Below are 23,889 nucleotides of genomic sequence, written 5' to 3' on the forward strand. Positions count from 1 at the left end.
TTAGCCCACACTCTTTAGAATCATTCAACAACTTATAACAGGGCTGACTGGCTGACTTGACATCGAAACAATTCCGTAAAGACATATTAAATAAGTAATACAACGCTATTATTAGATCAACATGAACTAGATTTCAGTTAACTGTACATTATATTTACAACAAGGCACATTTCCACCTGAGTTTTGAATAAACAAAAAGTGGCAACATTTCAGTTTGGTGAATTACATCAAATCGGGAAAAAAAAAAAAAGAAATTGCAGATAAACACGAAAAGCTCTCATTTTTGAGAAGAAACTGGTTTAAGGAAATTGAGACGTATTGGCGTTCAGTCCCAATGCTCTTTTATTCACGAATAAAGAAAAAATGCTGACAATAACAATTCCCTGGGTTGATATTTAGCAAACAACAGGACTGGAAAAAAAAAAAAAAAACAGCCAAGCAGCGGTTGGCATTCTCGCAGTGTCTCGTTTGCAGATCGTGAGGGCGTTTTAGTCTTTCTTCTCTCTGGTTCTCAATCTAGGATTGAATGAAGTGCATTTTACCGCTCAGTCCTTTCCACCTGGAGCACAACAGTACCATTCCAGTAGAGCTCTCAAGCAGGAGGAATCCTTGGTTCAATCTTCAGAGACAATTCATATAGTGTATCCTCATCCATTATCAGACTCTTGTCAAGTAGAAATTGCGTTACCTGTGAGACGGAGGAGAAAGACGTTAAAGTAAACTGAATCACATGTAAAGTACTGAATCTGAATCACATTTAAAGTAAACTGAATCACATGTAAAGTACTGAATCTGAATCACATTTAAAGTAAACTGAGTCACATGTAAAGTACTGAATCTGAATCACATTTAAAGTAAACTGAATCACATGTAAAGTACTGAATCTGAATCACATTTAAAGTAAACTGAATCACATGTCTACACGCCTCTGATTGGAGCACAAATGGTAAATGTGCGAATAAAGTATTGCAAACAAGAGCGCTTTCTTTTGTTTGAGATCTTTATGTTTCTTTGACAAAATACACTGCCTGGCCAAAAAAACAAAAGTTTCCATTTGGATTTGGAGCCTCTGGAGGCAAGTGTTATGATCTGGGGTTGCTTCAGTGGGTCAGGTCTAGGCTCAGCAACGTTATGTGGCAATAAAATGATGTCAGCTGAGTACCTGAATGTACTGAATGATCAAGTTATCCCATCAATGGATTTTTTTCTTCCCTGATGGCACGGGTATATTCCAGGACGACAATGCCAAGACTGAACGGGCTCAAATCGTGAAAGAGTGGCTCAGGGAGCATGAGGAATCATTTTCACACATGAATTGGCCACCACAGAGTCCTGACCTTAACCCCCATTGAAAGTATTTGGGGTGTGCCGGAGTGGTTCGACTCTCCCAACGTCAACAAGATCTCGGCCAAACATTTAATACAACTGGAAATAAATGTTGTGACGTTGCATAAGGTTGTCGAAACAATAGCGCGGCGGGCAAGCCCCGTAATCACAGCTAAAGGCGGTCCCACGAAATATTAGAGTGAGCGACTTTTTTTGGGTTGGGCAGGCAGTGTATTAGATGAGCACCTATGTCTATAACAGGACAAAACATTGAAGCCTAGAGTATTTATAAGCTGAGACTGAACTGCTGCCGTGTGATTTAACAGTGAATTTGATAACCACAGATTATTACCACAGCAGTCTTTGGCTTACAGGAGATGCCTAAACATGGCTTAAATCTGATGTACCTTGGGTTGATGCTCTATCCTGTAGGGAGTCTGTTGAAACTGTCGTATCTCTCTTATGATGTGAGAAATCTGTTAGGAATAATCAGGGAATCAATGTGAGCGGATGGATTGTTAAACAGTCACAACTGTACTTGCTGCCATTTAAAAATGATGTATTTACTGCCAGTAATTTCAATGAGTCATTCTGACCAACAGCATCAAGGAAAAAAACACAAAAAGAGGCAACACATAAAGTCCTTTACCATTCTCATCTTAGAGAAATTGACCAGGCCCTCTTCGGTGAAGTTTGGTGTTCCCTCCTCAATGAACGCCAGGTCCGTCAGATACATGCCCAAGTAAGGGACACAGGGTGGATTGCAGCTGGAAATATATGAGAAACATATCCATCCATAGTTCAGAATCAAAGCAGATCAGCTATTGATGTGATTTAAAACAGTACCCTAAAAAACAAAACTCACTTTTTTAGAGTCTCTCTCAGGTTTTTGAATCTCCCTTCTGATGATACAGTCTTCTGCAGTCTGTCCATGAGGGCTTTGGTCTGTAAACACACACGTTGCCTGAACTGAAACAGGTTCTCTCCTCATTCGCTCTATGAGTAATGAAAACATTGCCTGACTCCAGGAGGTCGCCTAAGGTCGAGGATCTCTGAGGGAAGCCAGCTCTCCTGGGTGGTGAGTCTTGGATACCGGAGGCTTGACTTACCTGTTTGCACACTTTGGCCCATGTCTTCTTCAGCCTGTAGATGGCGCTGCGGTTGAGCGCAGAGGTTATCTCTAAGACACCGTTGTAGTTGTTAAGACAGCGGCAGATGTCCGCCACTGCTAGCCACTTCTCAATAGAGCTGGCCCTGGACCCCACGTCCGTATAGGTCATGATCTGAGACGCCACAAGGTTACTCATCTATTGGACGAAAGACGGAGGAGAACGAGAAAAAAAAAAGGGGGGGGGGGGGGGGGGGGGGGCAGAAATGTCAGCGGAAGGGACGTAGTGACACATCGTCACATGTTTTTAGAAATCCTGTCTCTTTTTAACATTAAAAAATGCAAGAGTCGGTTTAAACGTCGTATCTTACATCGTTAAAATGCTGACTGGTTTTCATGATGTAAGGAGTCCGCTCATTTTTGTCCACTTTCATCCAGCCCTGACCAAGAAACTCCCTGATGCAGAAGACACACAGAGTATGACCATGTTCATGATAAGACTCTACACAAACACGATTTATGTTACACAATCATAACTTTATGATTCTGTTCCAGTATTGATACAAAAATGTTATTCTGGGTTGGTGGATAGAGACTATTTAAGTTCACTCAGATAGTTCTCATGTTGTTGAGGAACTAAAGAGGAGAACTTACTCATACGGAATACTTCTGAATACAATGTGATCCAGCAGTGTGATTTGTTCAGCCAACTCCATGGCAGATAGAGACTCGAAACTTTCTGATTTAGGGCACTCAGACTGGGCAGGAACACGCACAGCAAGAGATGGAGAGAGAGACACCAATATATACCAGCTTTGTTCAGAACAGTACCATCCTTTCAACATTGACCAGATCTCACTATGTGTAACTTAAGTCGTCCGCTTTGAATCCCTTCACCTTAAAGTTCATGTGCTAACACACACACACACACACACACACACACATCTAGTTGACACATACATGGCATTTAATGATATACTACAGAGAAGACAAGGGATGAGCCATGCATGCTATTTACTACCATAAAAATGATCCATCAGAGAGCGCATATGGAGTATGACATAGCTTACCACAATGAAGTGAAGCAAGGGACAGCTATTCTGCTCCACAGCGGAGGGACAAATTACGCAAACACAAACTAGTCATTCTTTATGCTCACGCCTGGGTAAGTACCAACAATTTATCTGTTAACGGCTAAGACTTTCACAATGCTCACCATTTGGAGAATGTCTTCTATCTGGAGTTGAGAATCATCTTGTTCCTCTTGAGAAAGGGCACTGAAGGAGAAGAGAATTAAAGCCTGTTGTTACAATGATCAGTTGAATCTCTGTCGACCGTGATGATATGGGTTTATGTTCAGGATAAGACTTAAAATAGTTTGTACAACACAGCTCACATTATTCAGCCCTTTATCTTGGAGGTTATAGTATTGTCTCTACACACAAGAGCTATGATGGGGAGGGACAGGTTTCTACTGCAGCTCTTGTGACGTGTGGCACATTGAATAATAATATTTTTTATTAGATCATTTAATTTCCTTTCCCTTCATTTGGCACCAGAAGGTGACTTGAGAAAGGTGACATTTTTTCACAAGAGCCATTTGACCTAATGCTGGTATGTGCCCTGTATCAAAGGTCCATTCTAAAAGTGACCTTTTAATTTTAACAATAAAATGATGTTTGAGTGTTTCGATCTCATGATTGTCACAGAGCATAGAAATCTCTGACTAGAAAAGCAATTAAACTACTAGATCACCCTTGGATGGAAAATGTAAGCAGTGGCAGAGAAGCAGTATGGTAAGATGTGTGTGTGTCTGTGTGTGTGTGTGTGTGTCTGTGTGTGCATGCGTGCGTGTGTGCTGGTGTGTATGTGTGTGTAAGTGTGTGTATGTGTGTGCGCGTGTGTGTGGGTATGTGTGTGTGTGTGTTGGTGTGTGCGTGTGCATGTGTGTGTGTGTGTGTATGTGTGTGTACCTTAGCATGTTAGTGGTGGCTTTTCTCTCCTGTGGTAACAGGTCAGGATCTTTTAGCACCTCCTCCAGCAGACTGATCACTCCAGTTTTCAGCTCTCCGTTCATCTCAAAATCCTGCACATACCAACACCAACACCAACACCAAACAATTAAAAAAAAAACCCTCAAAAAGCAGATGATTACAAGCAGTAAAAATATATAAATATAAATTTATTTCCCTCATTAAAGGGCATCCAGTTCTTCTAGACCTGGATGTGTGGTGTAATGCCTGTTACTGGGCCTGACATGCACAGGGGCAGAAGGCTGAGGCTAAAAGCACAAAGCCCCAGGGTGCCCTGTGACATTTCCCAGCCTTCCTGACTCTGCTGGATGAGGATTTAAACGCAGAGCAGGTCTGACAGCAGCGCTAGTGTGTGGAGGTGAACGGCCCCGTTAACTGCTCAGGGCACATATCTATCTAAATAATAACAATTCAAAAGAAAAACTTCAGGAACAAAAAAAAATGAGTCACGTTTTTGGTTACGGAGGTCTGAATTGGATTAAAACTGGTTTAACAGAATCTGTTGAATTCTGTTGTTTGACTATGAGGAGCATTACATGTTTAGGGCATTAGATATACAGCTTCACAGCACAGCAAGATGAACACTGTATGAGCCTGAGTAAATAACAATTATCTGCATTTACCAATATTGTTAAATGTTTTTTTTTTTTTTGTTATTGTGCTTTGTGCCCTCTGTGGGTTTTAGAATGATTTTCACCATATTTACATATTCTGGGCGTGGAGGACAGTCTGTATGGGAAATATGGAGCATGCTATATTTTTGGGGGGCCCTGTCAATTTGTTTGATTTCTCTTAGTTTGATCTAAAATGAATATTTGAGTCTATATCGATACATGTTTATTGTTGTTGTTGTTGTTTTTTTACTTTTTTTGGATACAGGCATCCTGTTTTTTTTTCCCTGGTCGGCTAAACTCTGTGCCCATACGAACACCGTGCCCTGGGAAACTTTACCGCAGACACATATTTCATGCCTGAGACGCCAGACGGGCGTTGCCGGGGGGGGAACATGTACCTGTGAGTGCTTGGACACCCAGTGACGGGCATGGCCTGGGGGAAACACGTACCTGTGAGTGCTTGGACACCCAGTGACGGGCATGGCCTGGGGGAACACATACCTGTGTGTGCTTGGACACCCAGTGATGGGCGTGGCCTGGGGGAAACACGTACCTGTGAGTGCTTGGACACCCAGAGACGGGCGTGGCCTGGGGGAAACACGTACCTGTGAGTGCTTGGACACCCAGTGATGGGCGTGGCCTGGGGGAAACACGTACCTGTGAGTGCTTGGACACCCAGAGACGGGCGTGGCCTGGGGGAAACACGTACCTGGGGGAAACACGTACCTGTGAGTGCTTGGACACCCAGTGATGGGCGTGGCCTGGGGGAAACACGTACCTGTGAGTGCTTGGACACCCAGAGACGGGCGTGGCCTGGGGGAAACACGTACCTGTGAGTGCTTGGACACCCAGTGACGGGCGTGGCCTGGGGGAAACACGTACCTGCGAGTGCTTGGACACCCAGTGTCGCAGTACGTTGAGCACCCTGTTAGTGGCAGCTCTCCGAATGAGAAACTCTTTATCGTGGGACCTCTCTGGGTTGCCGAAACCTGTGTGTGCGACATCGAGCAAAAACAAGGTTGTGGTTTCTGAAACGCTGCGCCGTGCCGGACGTTTGTTTTAATAAAAGCCGACCGCTCTTTAGCGCTGTGTCGCGTTCGGGGGCTGATCCGCGAGGGCAGATCCGTTTCTGCGAAGCGGAGAGCTGTCTCAGCTCATCAGCCCTGTCTCACCTTGCGGGCTGCTGTGTCCGGCGGCTGCCGTGGCGATGGCGAAAGCGGAGGCCGGGGATACCGCGCAGCGGGAGTTCTCGCTGGCCTGGCCTGTCACTGAGAGAGAGACGACGGGGGGGGGGGGGGGGGGGGGGTGAGCAGGTTCGTTTTCAAAGAACAAAGAGGAAAATACACACAGTTATGGAACTGCTCCATTCTTACATCAGCATCCAATTTCCAGAGACATGTACTTCTCTTTTTTTATTTTTGTGCTTTGATATATGAAACGAATAGTTGCACTTTCAAATCCAGCAGAAAATTAGCAGCAGTCCTCCAGGTGAAAAAATACTCCTTCTGATAGAACAAATACTTAAATTATACGGATGACTGGAACTTGTTCAAAGACTCATATGCAGCTTCTTTACCTTATGTCAATTCTACTCAAGTCTACCAAAACTCAAACAGGACTGAGTATGCTGAAACAATGCTGAATAAACGTCAAATGAATACCTTTAAGACCCTGTTATCAAAATTGCCATTTACCCTGCTATTTACCCTGCTTATTACCCTGCTATTTACCCTGTTCAAAGATCAGGATCTCAAGGAGAAGGAGAACTGAGGAGAACTGAAACAGGGTTCAGTCATTTGAAAACTTCAGTTGCTTATCTGGCCCAACATTATAGCCCTTTTGTGAACTGGCTTGCCATGAGGGATATATCAGACTGGTTTCACAGCCTAACAGAAAATGCTGTTCCTATCGTGGGATAAAAGAGACAGGTGAACACAAATACCTCCTGACTGCCTGTAACGGAGATGTCGTGGAGTAGAGGGGGATCGGCAGGGAGACATGTCGCCAGCTTCACTGGGGGTGGGCGACTCCGGGATGAACTTATCCAATGACACGGATTCTAAAACAGCTGGAACAGGGAACAACACGGAACCAAGGAGAACGCAGTTTGGGTGTCCAAATACATACAATTCAAACTGCAATTGTCTTTCATAACTTACGTTCATAACTGTTGTAGAACGACAAATGACTTTTATCCCAAAACATAACTACATTCCGGTTGCCTGGACAACACACTCCCCCAACAGAGACTGTAAATGTGTTTAATAAATGCACCCTCGACGAGCTTGTGTAATGTTTACCCACAGGAAGTAAAACGCTGTAAAATGGCAGCAAATTTCTCGTTTTCAGAACCCATGGACTCAGTGGGGGTGAGAATCTGGGAAGCTCACTCAGGGGCCACAGTGAATCTGAGAAACTCAACGTGAATTTGCAAGTTTTAATTAGATGTCATTTTTCCTCTCAGGATGCATTACCCATCCTAAAACACAGACTCCCAAAAGAGCGCCTCTCTTTGCTGAAGACTCTCTGTGACGAATACTTTTTAGGGATATGGCTCTGAATGTGTGATTAATACAAAATTCCCTCATCTGGTGGGGAACCAGAGCTGCCTGACAGCATCACATATGCACACGGGCCCCAGTGGGCCACAGACACAAGCTCCCAAAGCGTAAGGGGGGAAAAAAAAAAACTGGCCCTGTGGACTACCATGAAGATTCTGAGACAGTATTTCAACCCATCTTACATTTCAACATGATAACAGACCCGGTTTCTTTGGGGAGAAATGTACCTATTAAAATCAGACCGGGAAGCAGTTTCATAAAGGAACCGAACAGTACCAGAAGATCCGTACCTCTTCTGATGCTTCTGCGTAACTTTCCACAGAAGGCGTCGATGCGTGGCAGTTCTCCCCCCTCCTCTGGTGTGGTGGGACACAGCTCGGGTGAGCTCGGGCCACGGCTCAGGTCCAGTGGGGCTTTCGTGCTGGTGGGAGGAGGGGAGGAGATGACGGGGTTGTGGGTGGAGGTGGGGCTGCTGGCGGCAGAGGAGGTTGAGGCTGACAGGTCGAGAACGCCCATTTTGTTGCTGACGGGGGAGCTGAGGGAGAGCTTGCGTGAGTGGACGGGGGAGGAGGTGCGAGAAGGTATGGAGAGAGGGGGAGGGGAGGAGAACTTGCGAGACAGACGGGGAGACTTGTTGTTGAGGTGTTCTCCACTCCAGGGGCCTTGGTTAGTGGCAAAGAACAGCTCCAGGGACCTGAGAGGAGAATATCAAAATTAATACTCAGAAAGAAAGTAAGACACAGAGACAAGGAAAGAGAAAAAGAAATGCTTCTATAGACATTCATTAATACAGAAAAAGGCAGAAAAGAGGGAAACAGTTCTTTAAAAAAAAAAAAATACTGACTCGACCAGAAGAATTCAGGACCCTCCCAATCAATCATTACATAAAAACACAGCTCATCGTTCTGACAGCGTTTGTCTTAGCTCTCGGCGTTCGGCGCCGGAGGCAGAATGAGTCACCCCTACGGACTTGCCGTGATGCATTAGCAGGGTGGAGAACGGCAGGGGTGGAGGAATGAAAGATGGATGGAACGGGAAAGGAGGAGGAGTAAGAAGAGGAGGAGGAGGAGGAGTGAGAGGTCATGCTTTACTTGGACTGGTCCAGGGCAAGCCTTGTGATCTTCAGACTGTAGTCTGGACAGACGGAGGTAATGGACAAGCGGTCTGATGAATGATACTGTACCCTGTGTGTGACAGTGAGAGAGGGAATGAAGAGGGGAGTAGACGCAAAGCGCTGAGCTTGATAACATACATATCAGGTCGACTGGGGAACACACAAAGGTGCTGCATGGTTTTTTACATACGTATAGTAGTTATACATACATACATACATACATATATAGTGAGTAAAATGGATACGGATCAATTCGGCTAAAAACCTTCTTTAAAACCATGTACTGCACCGGTCTTCGCTTCATCAGTAAAGTGGCTGAACAACAGGTGAACAACAAACTGGTCACGTAAGCTTCTGTTAGCCATAAACGCAGTTAGCTATGTCTGTGATTTTCTCCCATGTTTCGGTGTTAACTGGACCAAAAAAGTTGCCTAGTGTCAAAACGTTAAGGTCTGAATAAAAGGCATGAAAACATACGAGCCCTTTAGAACCATTCTTTGCACCCACTGGTTAGTCTGAGAGAGAAAGAGGAGGGTAAATAAAACGATAAATAAAAACAGTGGGGTCCGGGCTTCCCAGCAGTGGGCTTTTTTATTATGACCGCTGACACAGTAATGAGGGTAGTTTTTCTCTCTCTCTCTCTCTCTCTCTCTCTCTCTCTCAGTGCAGTCGATAAGCAACCTGCAGCCTTTCTCAGTGTTGGCTCAATGGTTAGGTCCAGCTTTAGGGAGCTGTCGTCACCTGACGGGAATCGAGGTGAAGGGTTTCTTGTAGATGTCGGCGAGTTTGTCCATGACCACGGTGGCGGTGGTGAAGATGCGATAGGTGTGAAGGAAGGTGTTGAGGAAGTCGATGGAGAGGAAACGCAGGTCGGTCAGCCTCTCCAGCAGCCTCTCCACGCTGGCGTAGCGGATCTGGGGCACCTTGCATGAGTTGAGCGTCTTGCTGAAGCAGATGTCGACGTCGTCTTTGTGGAGGCGCGCGTCGGATCTGCGAACAGGGACATCCACTCGTTTTGGCACCATTGGTAAAGCATAAGCGACGTACATCGTTACAATAACTTGTCACTATGCACATTGACTGAAGGTGTTCTGAATGGTAAACATAGGTTCTGTGCGGTCCATTCAGCTCTTACTTGATCATATGAGGCACACTGACTTTCGAGTTCTCTTCAAACACGCTGGTCATCAGTCCATTGCAGCGGATGTTGTCGATGCACTTTGAGGGGAACACACACACAATTAGGGGATACGCTTTCAGCTCAGGGGGTAAAATGTACATCACTGAAAGCAATGACAATTTTGCATCCGTCATCTTAAACAACAACAACGGCGACAGCTGACGGAATGTTGCGATGTCATTACGGACCCACGCCATTCAAAAAATCAAGAAAAATGAGTCGATTCCACTTCTTAGTAATCAAAAGCATCGTAACCTCAGTGCGGTGTGGGCTTGAATTTGCCTCACAATACTTTGACCCAGCGGTTCATAGCGGTTAAATGGATGTTAAAATGGGTTAAAACCACAAAGCATAAAAACACCCCTTGGGACAGGTGCAGGTGTGGGGAGGGGTTGGAAATGCTCCACCTCACAACAACATGGGTCTCCTGAGGTCTGTAGAGCGCTGGAGTTTGCTTACAGCACAAGCCCAAAACCCCAGGGAAAACAGTGACGTATGTGGTGGTTGGCTGTTGAGCTGCGTTGTGTTTGTTTGTGTGTGTGTGTGTGTGTGTGTGTGTGTGTGTGTGTGTGTGTGCGCGTGTATGTGTGCGTGTGTTTGTGTGCGCACCCCATGTATTGCTATCTTCCTGGGGACTGGTAAGTCCCCAGTAAGATAGCATAATCTGAAAAAAGCGCCTGGTCAGGACCAAAATAGGGGTCCCCACCGAGAGAACAACGTTTTTCTAAACTTTATTGTTGTTACTGATAAAACAAAAAGTGTCAAAATATTTCTTTGGTTAAGGTTAAGGTTAAGGTTGAGGTTAGGGTTGGGGATAGTATTCTTTAGTTACTTAATAATGGGAGTCAGTGGGAAGTCCCCATTAGGATATGAGTACAAATTTACTTTCATGAATGTCTCTGGAAATCTGAGGGATTTCCAATAGTACCAGTTGCTTGTATTTCAATCAGTCTCCGTCCATTAGTGATTAAAAGCTTCATTCTGTCCTCATATTTCTGATTTGGTCCGTTAGGACAACACCATGCCCCGGTTTACATATGAAACTTCCAAAACATAGTTTTTATTTTGGATTACTGCCCCTGTTGCGTAAGCACCCGTAAAGTGAACTGGTGTGAGGTGTCTCTGCCTTTGAAGGATTACATATGAAGCTGACCTGACTGATATCACTGGTCCAGGCAGCCTTCTCTTGGCGGGAGGGGGCTAGCAGGACCACTGAGAAGGATGGACCATCAGTGGGATCCACCACTATCTTAAAGCCCAGGTGGTTGAAGCCTTGTCCTGTAGCATTGTCTGAGAAATGGAGAGAATGCATAAACAGACCCGTTTCTAATTAAAATCAGACATGAAAACAACAAAAGCATGTTATAACATCTTGTAGTAACACACACACCAAAAAAAACAAAAACAAAAACCGTTTTTAAGGTTTCCTGAATTGTACTGTATACTGATTCATGTAGCGAGACTGAGTCGAGCGCCGACAGGTCGTGGACTTTTTGATAATGCTGCTTTCTGGCACTATCCAAACTATCGCGTCTGACCCACGGCACACGCACAGTCCAAGGGCTCAGGAAGGTGAGACCCAGCTCCAAACAAATGGAGATAAAAGCTAAAGGGGAAGTACCACTTTCACATAATCCCTCATTTTCTCCGGGCCAATCAGACCACACCACGCAATGAAACAGCAGCTTACCTCTACCGTACCAAGGGTGGCTGCCACAGACTGGCTGGGCTTGGTGTCATGGATCTAACTTAATGATTACTCCAATACTAAGTCACCTCATAGATCTACCTCACTTCATGGATCTACCCCAGCTGTATTTTTTTTTTCCTTGTTTTTTTGGTCTCTTGTTTTCTTTATAAGATTCTTTGCTTATTTATATTGTCTTCCATATAAGGCTTTTTTTCTACTTATTTATATATTGTCTTTATTCACACTCGTCTGGTAACGGAGGATTAGCAAAGTAAGAATTTCATTGTACAGTGTAACTGCCTGTTTTGCTGTGCACATGACAATAAAACTCTTGAATCTCTTGAATCTTGAATCTTGAATAGTCAGCCTACGCTCACTGTTCTTTTTTGGTTATGAGCCAACCATCAATTTTCACAAAAAAAGGAACACTCCTTTTGGGAACTGACTAAATGACTAAATGATTTAAACCACCTTCATGTCAAGGATTGATTTTACTCACTACAAATTTACTCACTTCAAAAGGCGATTTTTTTTTAACCACGCGTTACTATCGTGGTGCACTCGGACCTGCCTTGGTTCTGAAACAAAAGTCTCAAGAGTGCCCGAGGGGAAACTCGTCGCCGTTTCTCGGAAAGCATCTGCTTTTAAGACGTCCTTGGCACCTTTACGCTCTGATTAAGTGAGATTAAACCGGAGTACTCACAGTCCTCATCGTTGGCATCAAGCTCTTCAATGAGAGTACACTCTATCAGAGACAACGTCCCTCCTTGCTGTAGGGAATCAAGCAAAAAAAAAAAAAAAGGAAAAGCAAGCTTGCATAATTTTCTATGTAATTACATAATCCTGTGATTATGTGTAATCATGTCGTGTATATCATATGCGTGAATATCGTTACAGGAGCGGGTAAAAAAAAAGAAAAAAAAGTCCGCTCTGCCGTTGCGTGCCCGTTTTTGGGGGCGAGCGCGCGCCTTGGGACGGCGTCGGACTCACTTTGAGCAGGTGCAGCTTGCCCCCCGAGGTGCGGGTGCAGATCAGGACATGCTTGGTGAAGAGAAAACACTGGCGTTCGCCCTCTTTCCTCAGCGACAGAGATCCAAGACGGACTTTACTCAGCTTGCCCTTTTCCACTGTAGGCAGCTGGATCAGAGACCCTGAGCCGCGGCGTTCAAAAACCACAGAGGAGAGATAGGAACAGGAGAGAGAGAAAGAGAGAGACAGAGAGGGAGAGAGAGAGAGATAGGGAGAAAGAGAGAAAGAGACAGAGAGAGAGAGAAAAAATTATTAGTAGGACGGGACATGGCCAAAACGGCCTCCATAAAGAAGAGTTTGAGAAGCTGAATTGATTTAAAATGACATTAACTGGCCTCGTTAAAGAATGTTTCCAAACTTTATATAACTGGTGACAGCCTTCACAGAGATGAAACTTCAAAAATGGGCAGATTTATGTGGAGGGTCAGAGGAAGGGTTGGAAGGAGCATACCAACCCAAAATTCCTCAGGCTGACACAGATTCAGGCCTGGGCATGCTTTAACTTCCATCTCAGCCCCTAATCTGAGCAGACGACAGCACAACAACTATAGGGAGGGCAGAGCACTAGCATAAAGCCTGGGAGTACACAGACCTTGTGCTTTTGGTGGCTGGGGCCCTGAACAATTACCACGCAATTAATACGTAATTAAGAGTTAATTTGCTACATTTAGCATATATCTAAGCATCTCATTTATTAATGTGTTATTCCACTGCTCAAAATGATCCACGTCATTCACTTAAAGCAATGGTTAAAAATTATAATTAACCACTTAATTGACTTTTAAAATACAGGTTAATTATGTTTTTCACGCGTTTAGTTGGTAATTTATACACAAAGCAGTTCTGGGATATTTGTGCGGGCTCAAATTAACATAACTATGTTTTGCGGAAGTTTTTTTCTTCTTTTTTTTCCATCACTGTTTGTGAGGGAAACTTTGACTCTCAAATCACTTTTTTATCAGGCTTGGCAGAAAGAGCAAAATGTAATTAATCTTTTCAGTTTTTCTTTTTTTTAAACTTGATTTCTGCCATGGTTGCACAGCATTTTATTAAAATGAAAATAAAGTACAGTAACACATAGGATGGATCAGACGTCTCAGCTCACCCTGACGCACAAAAGTCTGGCTGGTGTCCAAGAGAATATCACAGCCCTCCACAATCATACGCTCTATGGCCAGGTTCTTACGAATGTTCTCTGTGTCACTCACTTCATCATGCATCATCCTGTAAACAAACAAACAAACAAACAAGTAATCATCAACAACAACAACAACAACTCACAATCTGAGAGCAAGACTTGTGTTCCATGGCTCTTTAAATAGAGATACTGAAAGAGAAGGTTTTGTTTTAATTAACTGCGTTACACTATAACAACAACAACAAAAAGTTTGTTAAAAAAATTCGCAAAATTGTGAGGGATCTTACTTCAGAGCTTTTTTTTTGGTAACCACAACTGGGACCAAAACCTGACCTGTTATAAGGACCCAAAAGTTGAGTTTACTCAAAAACAATAGGATAAGTTCAGTTGCACTGCAAACAGAGCCGGCCCTGACCAATTTGGTGCCCTAAGCAAGATTTTAGCTGGTGCCCTTTGCATCACAGCCACTTCTACTACCAATCATTGAGTTCATACAATCACACAGAAACTGCTAAACAACATTATAGCCTATCACATTCTAAATACAAACAGCAAGAGTAATTACACCTAGCATTCAAGCACAAAGCATGTATTCAATGAGCACTTCTTTGATGCATGCTGTTTGCTGTACATATAAGACTAAGCAGTAGTGACAATTCAAACTTACAACTATTTATTACAAAAGGGGATGGAAAAGGAAACGCATTTTAATTGACTATTACAAGCAGGGCTAACACTGGCGAACTAGACTAAAATGTCAATAAAAACGTATGTCTGGTTTCTTGAGGCAGACAGTGGATGGTTCGTGCAGCACACTTAAAAGAAAAGGTGTATTTCTCAAAATTATGCTGAAGGTTATTCCCCAAATACCCGAATAGTCTGTCAAACTTTCCCTAATGAATTAAAGGTAGGAGTGACTGACGTTAACTAGCTATTTATTAAATTAGCAAACGTTACTATCGTCCAAAGTAAGCTAGTAACACTCTGCTCAAAGGGTATACAGTACTATGCAATAGATAAACTGTTCTTTCATCACATTACCTCTCTTTTTTCCCTGTTTTTCCTACTCTTTTCTTCATTTTTTTTGGCCTTGGGCACCAAAGGACTTTATATATTTTAATTCAGGGGCGCAAAAAGGGGGTGTGGAACATATGCAGCGCATAGGAGCGCTACGTGATGGCGGATGCCAAAACAATGGTGAAAAGTATACAGTACATACCGGTATAAAACAAACGAAAATGTGTCTTGTGTTGTCAGTTGTCTTTGTTTTGTCATTTAAAATAGGCACATGTTGTATTGTAGACATATTTTTGAAGTTACAGCCAGGTCGAGACTGATCACACAGACAAGAGAGGCTAGGCTTCGTTATGGCTGCGGTCCAGTGGCCGTATCAATAATGAGAGCTATCATAAAAGAGAGTTGTCTTAAAAGTTGAGTTGTCATAAAAGATTCTCAAGCGCGAGGCTTTGCGGCACCCAGTGATCTAAACTGTCTACTTGTCATGACATAGAGAAAAATTATTAATAAAAAAAATAGTGAAAGCTTAAAATTTTCTTTTCTTCTCTCATTTGGGGGCGCCCCGATGGATGGACGGCGCCCTTAGCATTCGTCTATACCGCCTATGCGACGGGCCGGCTCTGACTGCAAATTTAAGGTGATTAAAATTGTTCTTATTTTAGGACATGTAACATCTCAGGCCACACGCTTCCCATGCTCCAACTAACGGAGTTACTGGACTCACTTGGACAGCTCCTCCAGTTTGGACTTGGCAAATTCCAGACTCTTTCGCTCAATGTGCTCATAAGGTGTGTGAGCAAGCAGCTCGTGCAAGGTGATGATGTACCTTGGAATCTACAAAAAAAAGACAAGTCACACAAAGACAAGGCAACTTTAACTAAGACATACATGAACCACTTCTCTCTGTCTCTCTGAAAAGTAAACTCATCAAAAACAGAAACGAGGGAGGAAAAATACTCAGGTAAACTCGCTGAGTTAAATGTGAGAGATTGGACGTGATTGGTCCACGGTGGTACCTGAAACATGGGATAGGTGAGGAATGTTTCTAACATTCTTCCTTCACAGGCTGCGTTGGCCTCATACTGCTTCAGTAGCTTGTCGAAGTCACGATTCTGTTTGCAGTTAGCCAGTACTTGAAGGCTATACTGGTGGTTTCGTACAAACTCTTGATAAATGTTCAGCATTGGCAGTAAAATGTCAAAAAGATCGGCTGTAAAAGTGGTACAAAGAACGCGTTAATCGGACAGTCATTCGCGTATCACATTCTCATTCCTTCCTTTAAGAGCCAGTCTTATTCAGAGTAACTAACTGGTTATTTGAATAAGGCTCTGCAAGGTTGCTGATGGGGGATACTAGCAAAGTCTTAAGAGACTGGCTAAATACAAACACATACACATACACAAACACAAACACACTCACCTAAAACTAAAGTTGGCCAGTTCGCAATCCTTGCCTTCAAGCCTTGATGGAATATCTCATGTAGAAACATAATAGTTTCACTTGGGGAAGAAAAAAGGAATAGATATGTATTCAATTAGCATGAATGTTAATGTATAACTTCCTACACTGTCAATACAACACCATCTCACACCACATGACAACTTAACACAAATAGAGTGTGTTTTGATTTATTATTTGACCAAAATAAGTAAGTAAATACCTTAAATATAAATATACTTGCTGTATAAATATCTGGAATATAGATACCTATTATACACCTACTATATACCTACTGTACTCATTGGAAAACACACACGATGTGTGAAGGGTCAGACCTGTTGAGGAAGATGCTGCTGACGTCATCGTGACTGATGGGAGGTTTCTTGGAGCTGGCAGCCATCCTCAGAGGCCGGAGGAAACAGTTGACTAAAACCGAGAGCTGGTGGACGTATTCGGTCTCGGCTTCCACCATGTTAAAGACTATCTGGTTCCTCTTCCGCATGCTCTCGGCGTGGGGAGAGCAGATGTAATCCTGAACAATAATTTTCCACTTCCTTCTGCACAGCCATCCACGCATGAAACTCTGCACCTGTCCAGAGAGGACAGACCCCTGGTTACAGATATAGTACACTTGGCTGCCTTGTGCCTGGTCCAAACCTCTGGTCCTGCACTGCAGCTCCTCCTGTACATATAAATGGACTAGAATATAGAATTGTGTTTGGGTTCTGAAAGTGAGGCGGTTGAGCCAAAGCTAAGTGCTACAACATCTGAATGGCAGATACAGAATGAAAATACCTTTTTGATTTTTTTAATATCAGGATCTTCTTCATCCGAGCTAGGCTGGTAAGGTACCATTCTCTCCTTGGCCTTGTTCAAGACAACAATCTGTGGGTGAGGGGTGAAGGGGGGGGGGGGGCAAATTACAGAATTTGTCTATAAGTAGAAAACAGGGCTGACTGACTGAAGCGAAAACAAATCGAATCGATCCTGACCTCGGCTTTGAGCCTCTCGATCTCCGTGTCCTGATCCTCCAGCTGGGTCCGAAGCTGATTGGCCGCCACCTTCTCCGTTTCCATAATCTGTACCAAGTGGATGTACTTCTGCATGAGGACCTCACGCTCAATGATGATGTCAGAATAGCTAACAGGAACACATACCGCAGGACAAAATGAGGTGGAGAAACGCAAAACAAACATTCAAACAAACAAAAAAAGATAAGAATAGAGTGAGAACAGCAGAAAAGGAAAGAAAACAAACACAGAGCTCTTTGTGTATTTTGATCTGTGAGATGTTCGCGTGCCTCAATGCTGTTGTCCAACGCAATAATTTGTATAGGTATACGAGATAAGATTTGGTATTTGGTCATGAATATATAGAAACGGAATTCACATCTTTTATTATTCAAGCTGATGTTATGCTTGTGAGTAAAGATATTTATAATCAGTTAAAAAAATACAGTCAAAGCAATGTCATAATTTTGCAGGATTCTCACATATCTTTCTGCTGTTAATTAAATGCTTCTAAATCTAACGGCAGGTTTAGAAGTAAAAGGACAATTTGAGGAATATATTCTTTTTTTAGATGATGGCACAAAAAAGACCTTAATTAAATTCAGTTTTTTTACTACTTCAGTCCTTTGAAATCAAACAATATGTTTATTTGTTTGGAAAGACTCGTGGATAATGGTCCGTAAAATAAACAAATAAATAAATAAAACAAAATGCTGTCTCATTCTGCAGTATTTTCAAAGAGAATTCCACCGTTCATCTCAAATTAAACGAAAAGATATCTGCATTTGTTTGATGAGACATTTTGTGAAAGTTGTGCGTCGGTCCTGGTCCCTGGGCGACACAGTTAACACTGGAGTGTAATGTCCCGCCCTGTGAACCCAGGGTGAACTTTGAAGCGCAGAGAGCTGGAAATTACAGATGGTGGATATGTGTAAAATCAGAGGGATTTGTGTGGATCACTTAACACTCTCAGGCCTCTTTGACGATGCATTCTTCCTCTTAAACTCCCTGTTTTGCCTCGACAAATCACAAAACGTACACTGTGCGCATCCAATATGCTAATCCGCTCGTAACAGACTCACACGACTCACCATTCTGTTTTCAAAAATAATCATCTGAAATTGAGGACTAATTCCTTTTGAAACACACACACACAAAAAATGTTTCAGATTAATAATGATAATAATAAAAAAAAAAATAAAAAAGAAAAGCGGGCTCTCCCTTTGTGTTTATATGTGGTATCTGTCAGCTTGCTAGCTAACACAGCTCTCACAGATGGTGTTCCACTGTAAATGCTTGATATGACTATGGAAGTTTTTACCTGGCCTGTTGAATGGCCTCCACCCACTCATTACAATCCAAGTCATCGTCAGTCCGCAGTTCCACAGGCTTCTGGCCGTCATGGCCGAAGACGATGAGGAAGTAATGCTGAGATGAGAGAAGAGAGAAAACAAAACAAGAAACAAAACAAAACAGAGAGTGTTTTAGTTTGCCCAAGGCATGCGTAAACCCATAATTAAATTGGAGTGGATGCAAGGAAGAACAAAATGACAATGTTATGTCTCAGCATTAAAACTAAACAGAACTAAATAGAATTACAACCAAAGATACAAATATCCTCTGAAGCGTGCTCCACCTGTACATCATCAATGGACACTGAAAAGAGTAGACACAAAACCCCCTTCAGTCATGTAACGGCTCAATATCAGCCAACGTGAGGTGGCATTACACAGCACTACCTCAGATAGATCCCTGAATATTACTTCATTTTTCGAATCACAGGTAAATTAAATTTTGGGCTGGCTTTTGATATGGGTTTGTACTAGAGCAAAGGTTAGCGTCAAACAGCGCCCAACCAGTGATGATACAATGATGTGAGAGGTGTGTGTGTGTGTGTGTGTGTGTGTGTGTGTGTGTGTGTTATAGAGTATAGGCTTAAAGGGATGTGCATGTTTTCCCGCTGCACGGCATATCTACTGGTGTGTGTGTGTGTGTGTGTGTGCACGCTTACGTAACGGCCTCTTCCCTGGCTCTAATGCTGTGTCCTCGGCCTCAGGCCTTGTTTAAGCTGTACCAGATAACAATAGAGACGCTGCAGCCACACACATACAGTAGCTCTGAATTTACTTCACCTCAACAGCCCTGTTTTATCGACTGAAGGCACATTCATTTTTCCACATTAACATCTAAACAGCCCCTGCCCCCTACCAAATGTGCATTCTACACCATTTAAGTATTGTAAGGTCACTGAAGGATAAAATTATATCAACATTGTATGTATAATTTTTCGTTTCCTCCCCATGCATATTTCCTTGCTTGCATGCACGCACACTGATGAAGCAGATGCACCGAGGACTTTTATTCAAATGGCGGGATTCGGGGGCAAACTCGCTACCACGAGGGCTGCTATTCTTAGCCAGGCAGAAGAGCACGGTGCAGCCGAGGAACGCTCATGTGAACGTTTCTAACGGATCCGCGGAGTTTAGTCAACTGTAATTTCACACGCGGAGCCATCGTTCCAGAAGGCCACGTCTGAATCACGTTCACCCGGGCCGATTCAATCGTCAACCGCAATTCGACGTTACGAACGCCTTTCATGACTTCTGCAAAACTTCGCTGAGATGGAAAGAAGACGGCAGGGATACTTTGCCTAATATTACAAGGCATAATGGTTCTCTGCTACTCCAGTGCAACGTCAAATCCAATTTCCATGGTAACACAAGTCATCAACCTGGTGGCACATCCTCTAAGTATAAATCATGTTTTTTTTGTCTTCATAAGGAACTTTTAGAATAAATATTTAAGCACATCTTAATGTAGAACATCATGAAGACAATAAAATACTGTTGAATTTAAAAAATATTTGAAAGGAAGTACTAGACAGAGGCAGGTTTATGTTAACAGGTTGATTCATAGTTTTGCTTAAAAAATGGAAAAATATTCAGGGGAAAAAGGGTCAATTATAATTTGGCTATCCTGTAAGAGATTATGCAAGCACCATTCTAATACGGACATGATTTCTGACAACAGAGATTTTGAAGGCAGTACTCTCTTGCAAAGACCAAAGAATTCATTAATAAACTATCAGGGCATGAATATGTAGTTTTTCCGCACATCGGAAAAAAGGCTGCTTAATTGAATTGGCTCCTAAATCACAGCACAATGAAGCATTCTCATCTTGTTTTTAATTGTTTCTAGGCACTTTGAAGCTCTCTGATGCTTGGTCCGTTTGAAATGCCTCCTCTTTTATTGTCTCTTTACTGAGAAACGTGTAGTCATGGTGCCCTGAGTGGTCTTCAGTGAACGGAATCACGCGCCGCTGTTTGAAATTCGCCAAGGAAATGCTAGCCTCGCTGCAAGCACAAATACGAACTTACACGTTTTACACTGGTGACCACCAATGTTTAGATTTTTTTTCTCCTTAAATTCCAAAAGTGTTCCCTGAATGTCGAGAGGATGTCCATAAAAGAATGACTTCATAAAGAGACTGGTGTGAATCAAGAAACTTGAATATGACTTGAATATGAATATTTTCCTACCTCCCTTTTTTTTTTTTACACTTTTATGAAGTCGCTGTGAACTTTTTAACTAAAGTTGGATTTTCCTTCACAAGTAGATGAAGAGGAATCTAGCACAAAGTCACGATGATCAATCAAACCTAATTTAAAAAGAGAGAGAGAGAGAGGATGTTGCCAACCATGCTTTTTCTTCTTACTGGCATATTTTCTCATACCAGCTGCATTAAAATTTGCAAATACAAGTTTTGCAGGAAAATCTATCAGCATAATCGGGGGAAAATGTTCGCAAGTCATATTTGTGTTTTGTGGGTGGGCGAGGCGGACACATAAGCGTAGTGCTTTCATCCATATAATGTACAAATGAAGGATAAAGCCTTCAGCAGCGCTGCCATGTCTGTCCACATGAGTAACGTTTGCGCAAAATGCGCTCCAGAGTGAGAATGATTGACAGCAAGCTGCTGGCTACAATGTACGCTTGATAATCTCTGAGATGTGTCGGGGGGTGGGGGGCGGAGGGGGGGGGGGGGCAGGGCAGAATAGTCACATCTGCTGATAGAGAGTAGACTGTGTTCAGTCAGGCTAATAGTAGAGTACATTAAAAACCCAAGAGACACACACACATACATACACTGAATGGCTTCCTTTTTTTTTTTTAGAGAGAGACACTAGTACTGGCTGCCGACAAAAGCAAACATTAAAGATGCATGAGCTTGTGTTTTACACAGGAAATGCAAAACATAGCACAAACTCTAGAGAGGAGTCATATCAACACTGCCTCTTGGCCAGAGAAATCCCTACTCACCAGTACAGTACTCACACAGAGACTTACGGTTTACAATATAAACAAAAGCCAAAGCACGACAGAACTTAATCTGTTTGAAAATGTGCTAAAGGCTATAGCAGATGCTGGTTTTACTTTTTACATGTGAATTAGTGTCTGTTCTGGTCTCTCCATTTACCTCGGAATTTTTTTCTTATTTTGTATTACTTTAGAAGCCGTAATGATGATGGGGTGATATTTACTGCCTATGCGTTAGTGAATGGCATTTATAGTATTACAACTCATTGGCAGCAATACTACATTGTGCAGGAGAAAAACGACATTGCTCTTTTTGAGGTATTCGATCCACGGATTGTTTGGTTGTTCATGTTTTTGGAAGTGGATCACAGTTTCTGGAAGGGATGCAAGTGATGGTGAATACTACCAGCACATCACAGACACAGACGCACACAGACACATACAAACACACACGCACACACACACACACACACACGGACAGACACAACACTGTGCCCTGAATCTAGCTGTTCTCCAGAGATATTTCAGGTCTCTCTCTCTCTCTCTTTCTCTCTGTCTCTCTTTCTTTCTCTCTCGTTTCATTATTCATCATTTCATTTCATTATATCTGTTTTTATCAGACTCACAAAAACAAGCACACCAGAGTCAAACCCATACCTGTTTATCCAAAGTGTCTTTGCTAACTGTAGATACTTTTGGCGCTGGTACTCTCTCGCAGGTGCATCCCTCTAACAAATAAATCCCAGAAGGTCGAGCGCTCTGGTCATTCTCAAAGTAAAAGAGGACATTTTGATACAGCGCGAAATACTTCTCGTTCCAACGGCTGTTTTCCGTGGTCTTCTTACTGAGATACCCACGTTTGGTTCCTTCTTTGCGTGCGATCACAGAGAGATACAGTGCGTGCCCCTCATTGTACCGCACACTTTTCTGCATTTTCCGGCTATGTCGGTTTAACTCTTCTGCATTACCTCATGATCTTCAGATGAGGATAATTCTCAGGGAAAAGTAGAGAAAGTTTGAAGCCGTATCTAATTAAACGGTAATCCACTTTTTCCGACGCACTCATAAAAGTTCGTGTGCCCGGACACGTTGTGCCGCGGAATACAGTAGGCTACATCAGCCCTGAACGGGATTCTTTAGTCCGACCGTTAGTGTAAAACAGAAAAACAAACGTAAAAAAAAAAAATTCAAGCTGGAAGGCTGTTGGCAGGGGGGAAAATGAATAAAAATAGGGATCTCGAAATTTCTGGATAAAAGTAATACATGCAAGCAACGACGTAAAACAAAAATAGATTCAGTGAACAGACGGTAAAAACAGAATCACGACCGAGATCAGCTATAATCGGCTTTGACACCGACTTAAAGAGACAGCTCTATTTACTCCACTGTCTGGCGAGGTTGCCGTATGTATCTCAGTGAGTAGAGCATAGCACTGTTCAGTCAGTAGAGGAAAGGTGGAGCAGAGCATTTTTAATACGATCTAAATGAATGCTCTATTTTCACGAGATGTGATGGGTGTGGAGCAAACTCGTTCTGTGGCTAAGCTTTATTTATTTATTCATTTTTAATAAACATGAACACCGATGGCCTCAAGATAAAACTGAAAGATGGTCTATACATGACCAATGAACGATATTAAGAGCTAGATTTGTTAATAGAACATATTTCAAAGGTCAAAAGTTTTGCAACAAAATATGCTTCGAATGAGATGATAATAACAGACTCGTGGATAGTAAAACGTAGCAAAGGTTGCATGCTTAAGGAAAGAAACAGTGAACAATGAATGAAGAAAAAGAACGAGCGAGGGGAAGAGGGAGGGGGAAGCGTGATCTCAATGTGCGATCACTCTCTCACAAACATTCAAAAGCATTTATCTGTGAAGTTCTGGCGGCTCTGTGTGCTTAGATGTGGTCTAAAAGCTGAGCCGCAAAGATGAAAAGGCTAACTCCTCTGTAAAGCATTGCACAAACAACGCTGAGATCTGAAATTTAAGTACAAAAACAAGTATATGGCCTTAATGAACTTGAACGACTGTTGCACCGTTTAATGATAACGATGATAATGGTACCTGCTGCCTTTGTATAAAAAGAATCAGCACGGCTTCCGCAACTGATGCTCCATGGTCAAAGCTACGAACGTTCTCAGTGCAGAATCAGATGATACTCTGAGGGACCCCAAATCCCTTTGACAGAAATAAACATGTGTCACACAGATGAACAGCAATTTTATCTCAGTTTAACCCTGCTCATAGGCTACTTTGATGTTCATGCTGGCAACTATATTAAATAAGGCACCGCAGTAAACGATTAAGT

The 23,889-nt window shown here is 42.8% G+C and overlaps 1 protein-coding gene across 1 annotated transcript; it reads right to left on the reverse strand.

Moving 5' to 3' along the window:
* Nucleotides 1-592: 592 nt before the first annotated feature.
* Nucleotides 593-22,510, reverse strand: rasgrf2a (Ras protein-specific guanine nucleotide-releasing factor 2a). The gene is made up of 28 exons (XM_030768308.1): nt 22,235-22,510; nt 18,582-18,688; nt 17,243-17,390; nt 17,046-17,135; nt 16,586-16,839; nt 16,230-16,309; nt 15,827-16,020; nt 15,535-15,644; nt 13,761-13,879; nt 12,617-12,777; nt 12,330-12,396; nt 11,090-11,226; nt 9,892-9,974; nt 9,498-9,746; nt 8,734-8,826; nt 7,933-8,336; nt 7,024-7,149; nt 6,254-6,343; nt 5,964-6,070; nt 4,408-4,520; nt 3,651-3,711; nt 3,089-3,192; nt 2,806-2,890; nt 2,436-2,633; nt 2,192-2,271; nt 1,976-2,093; nt 1,734-1,802; nt 593-688 (listed from the first exon to the last, which is right to left on the reverse strand). The coding sequence occupies exons 1-28, from the start codon at nt 22,508-22,510 to the stop codon at nt 593-595; spliced, it is 3,819 nt and encodes a 1,272-aa protein (XP_030624168.1).
* Between the last annotated feature and the right edge of the window lie 1,379 nt (nt 22,511-23,889).

The sequence above is a fragment of the Chanos chanos genome, chromosome 3, assembly GCF_902362185.1.
Source record: "Chanos chanos chromosome 3, fChaCha1.1, whole genome shotgun sequence".
Classification (NCBI taxonomy): domain Eukaryota; kingdom Metazoa; phylum Chordata; class Actinopteri; order Gonorynchiformes; family Chanidae; genus Chanos; species Chanos chanos.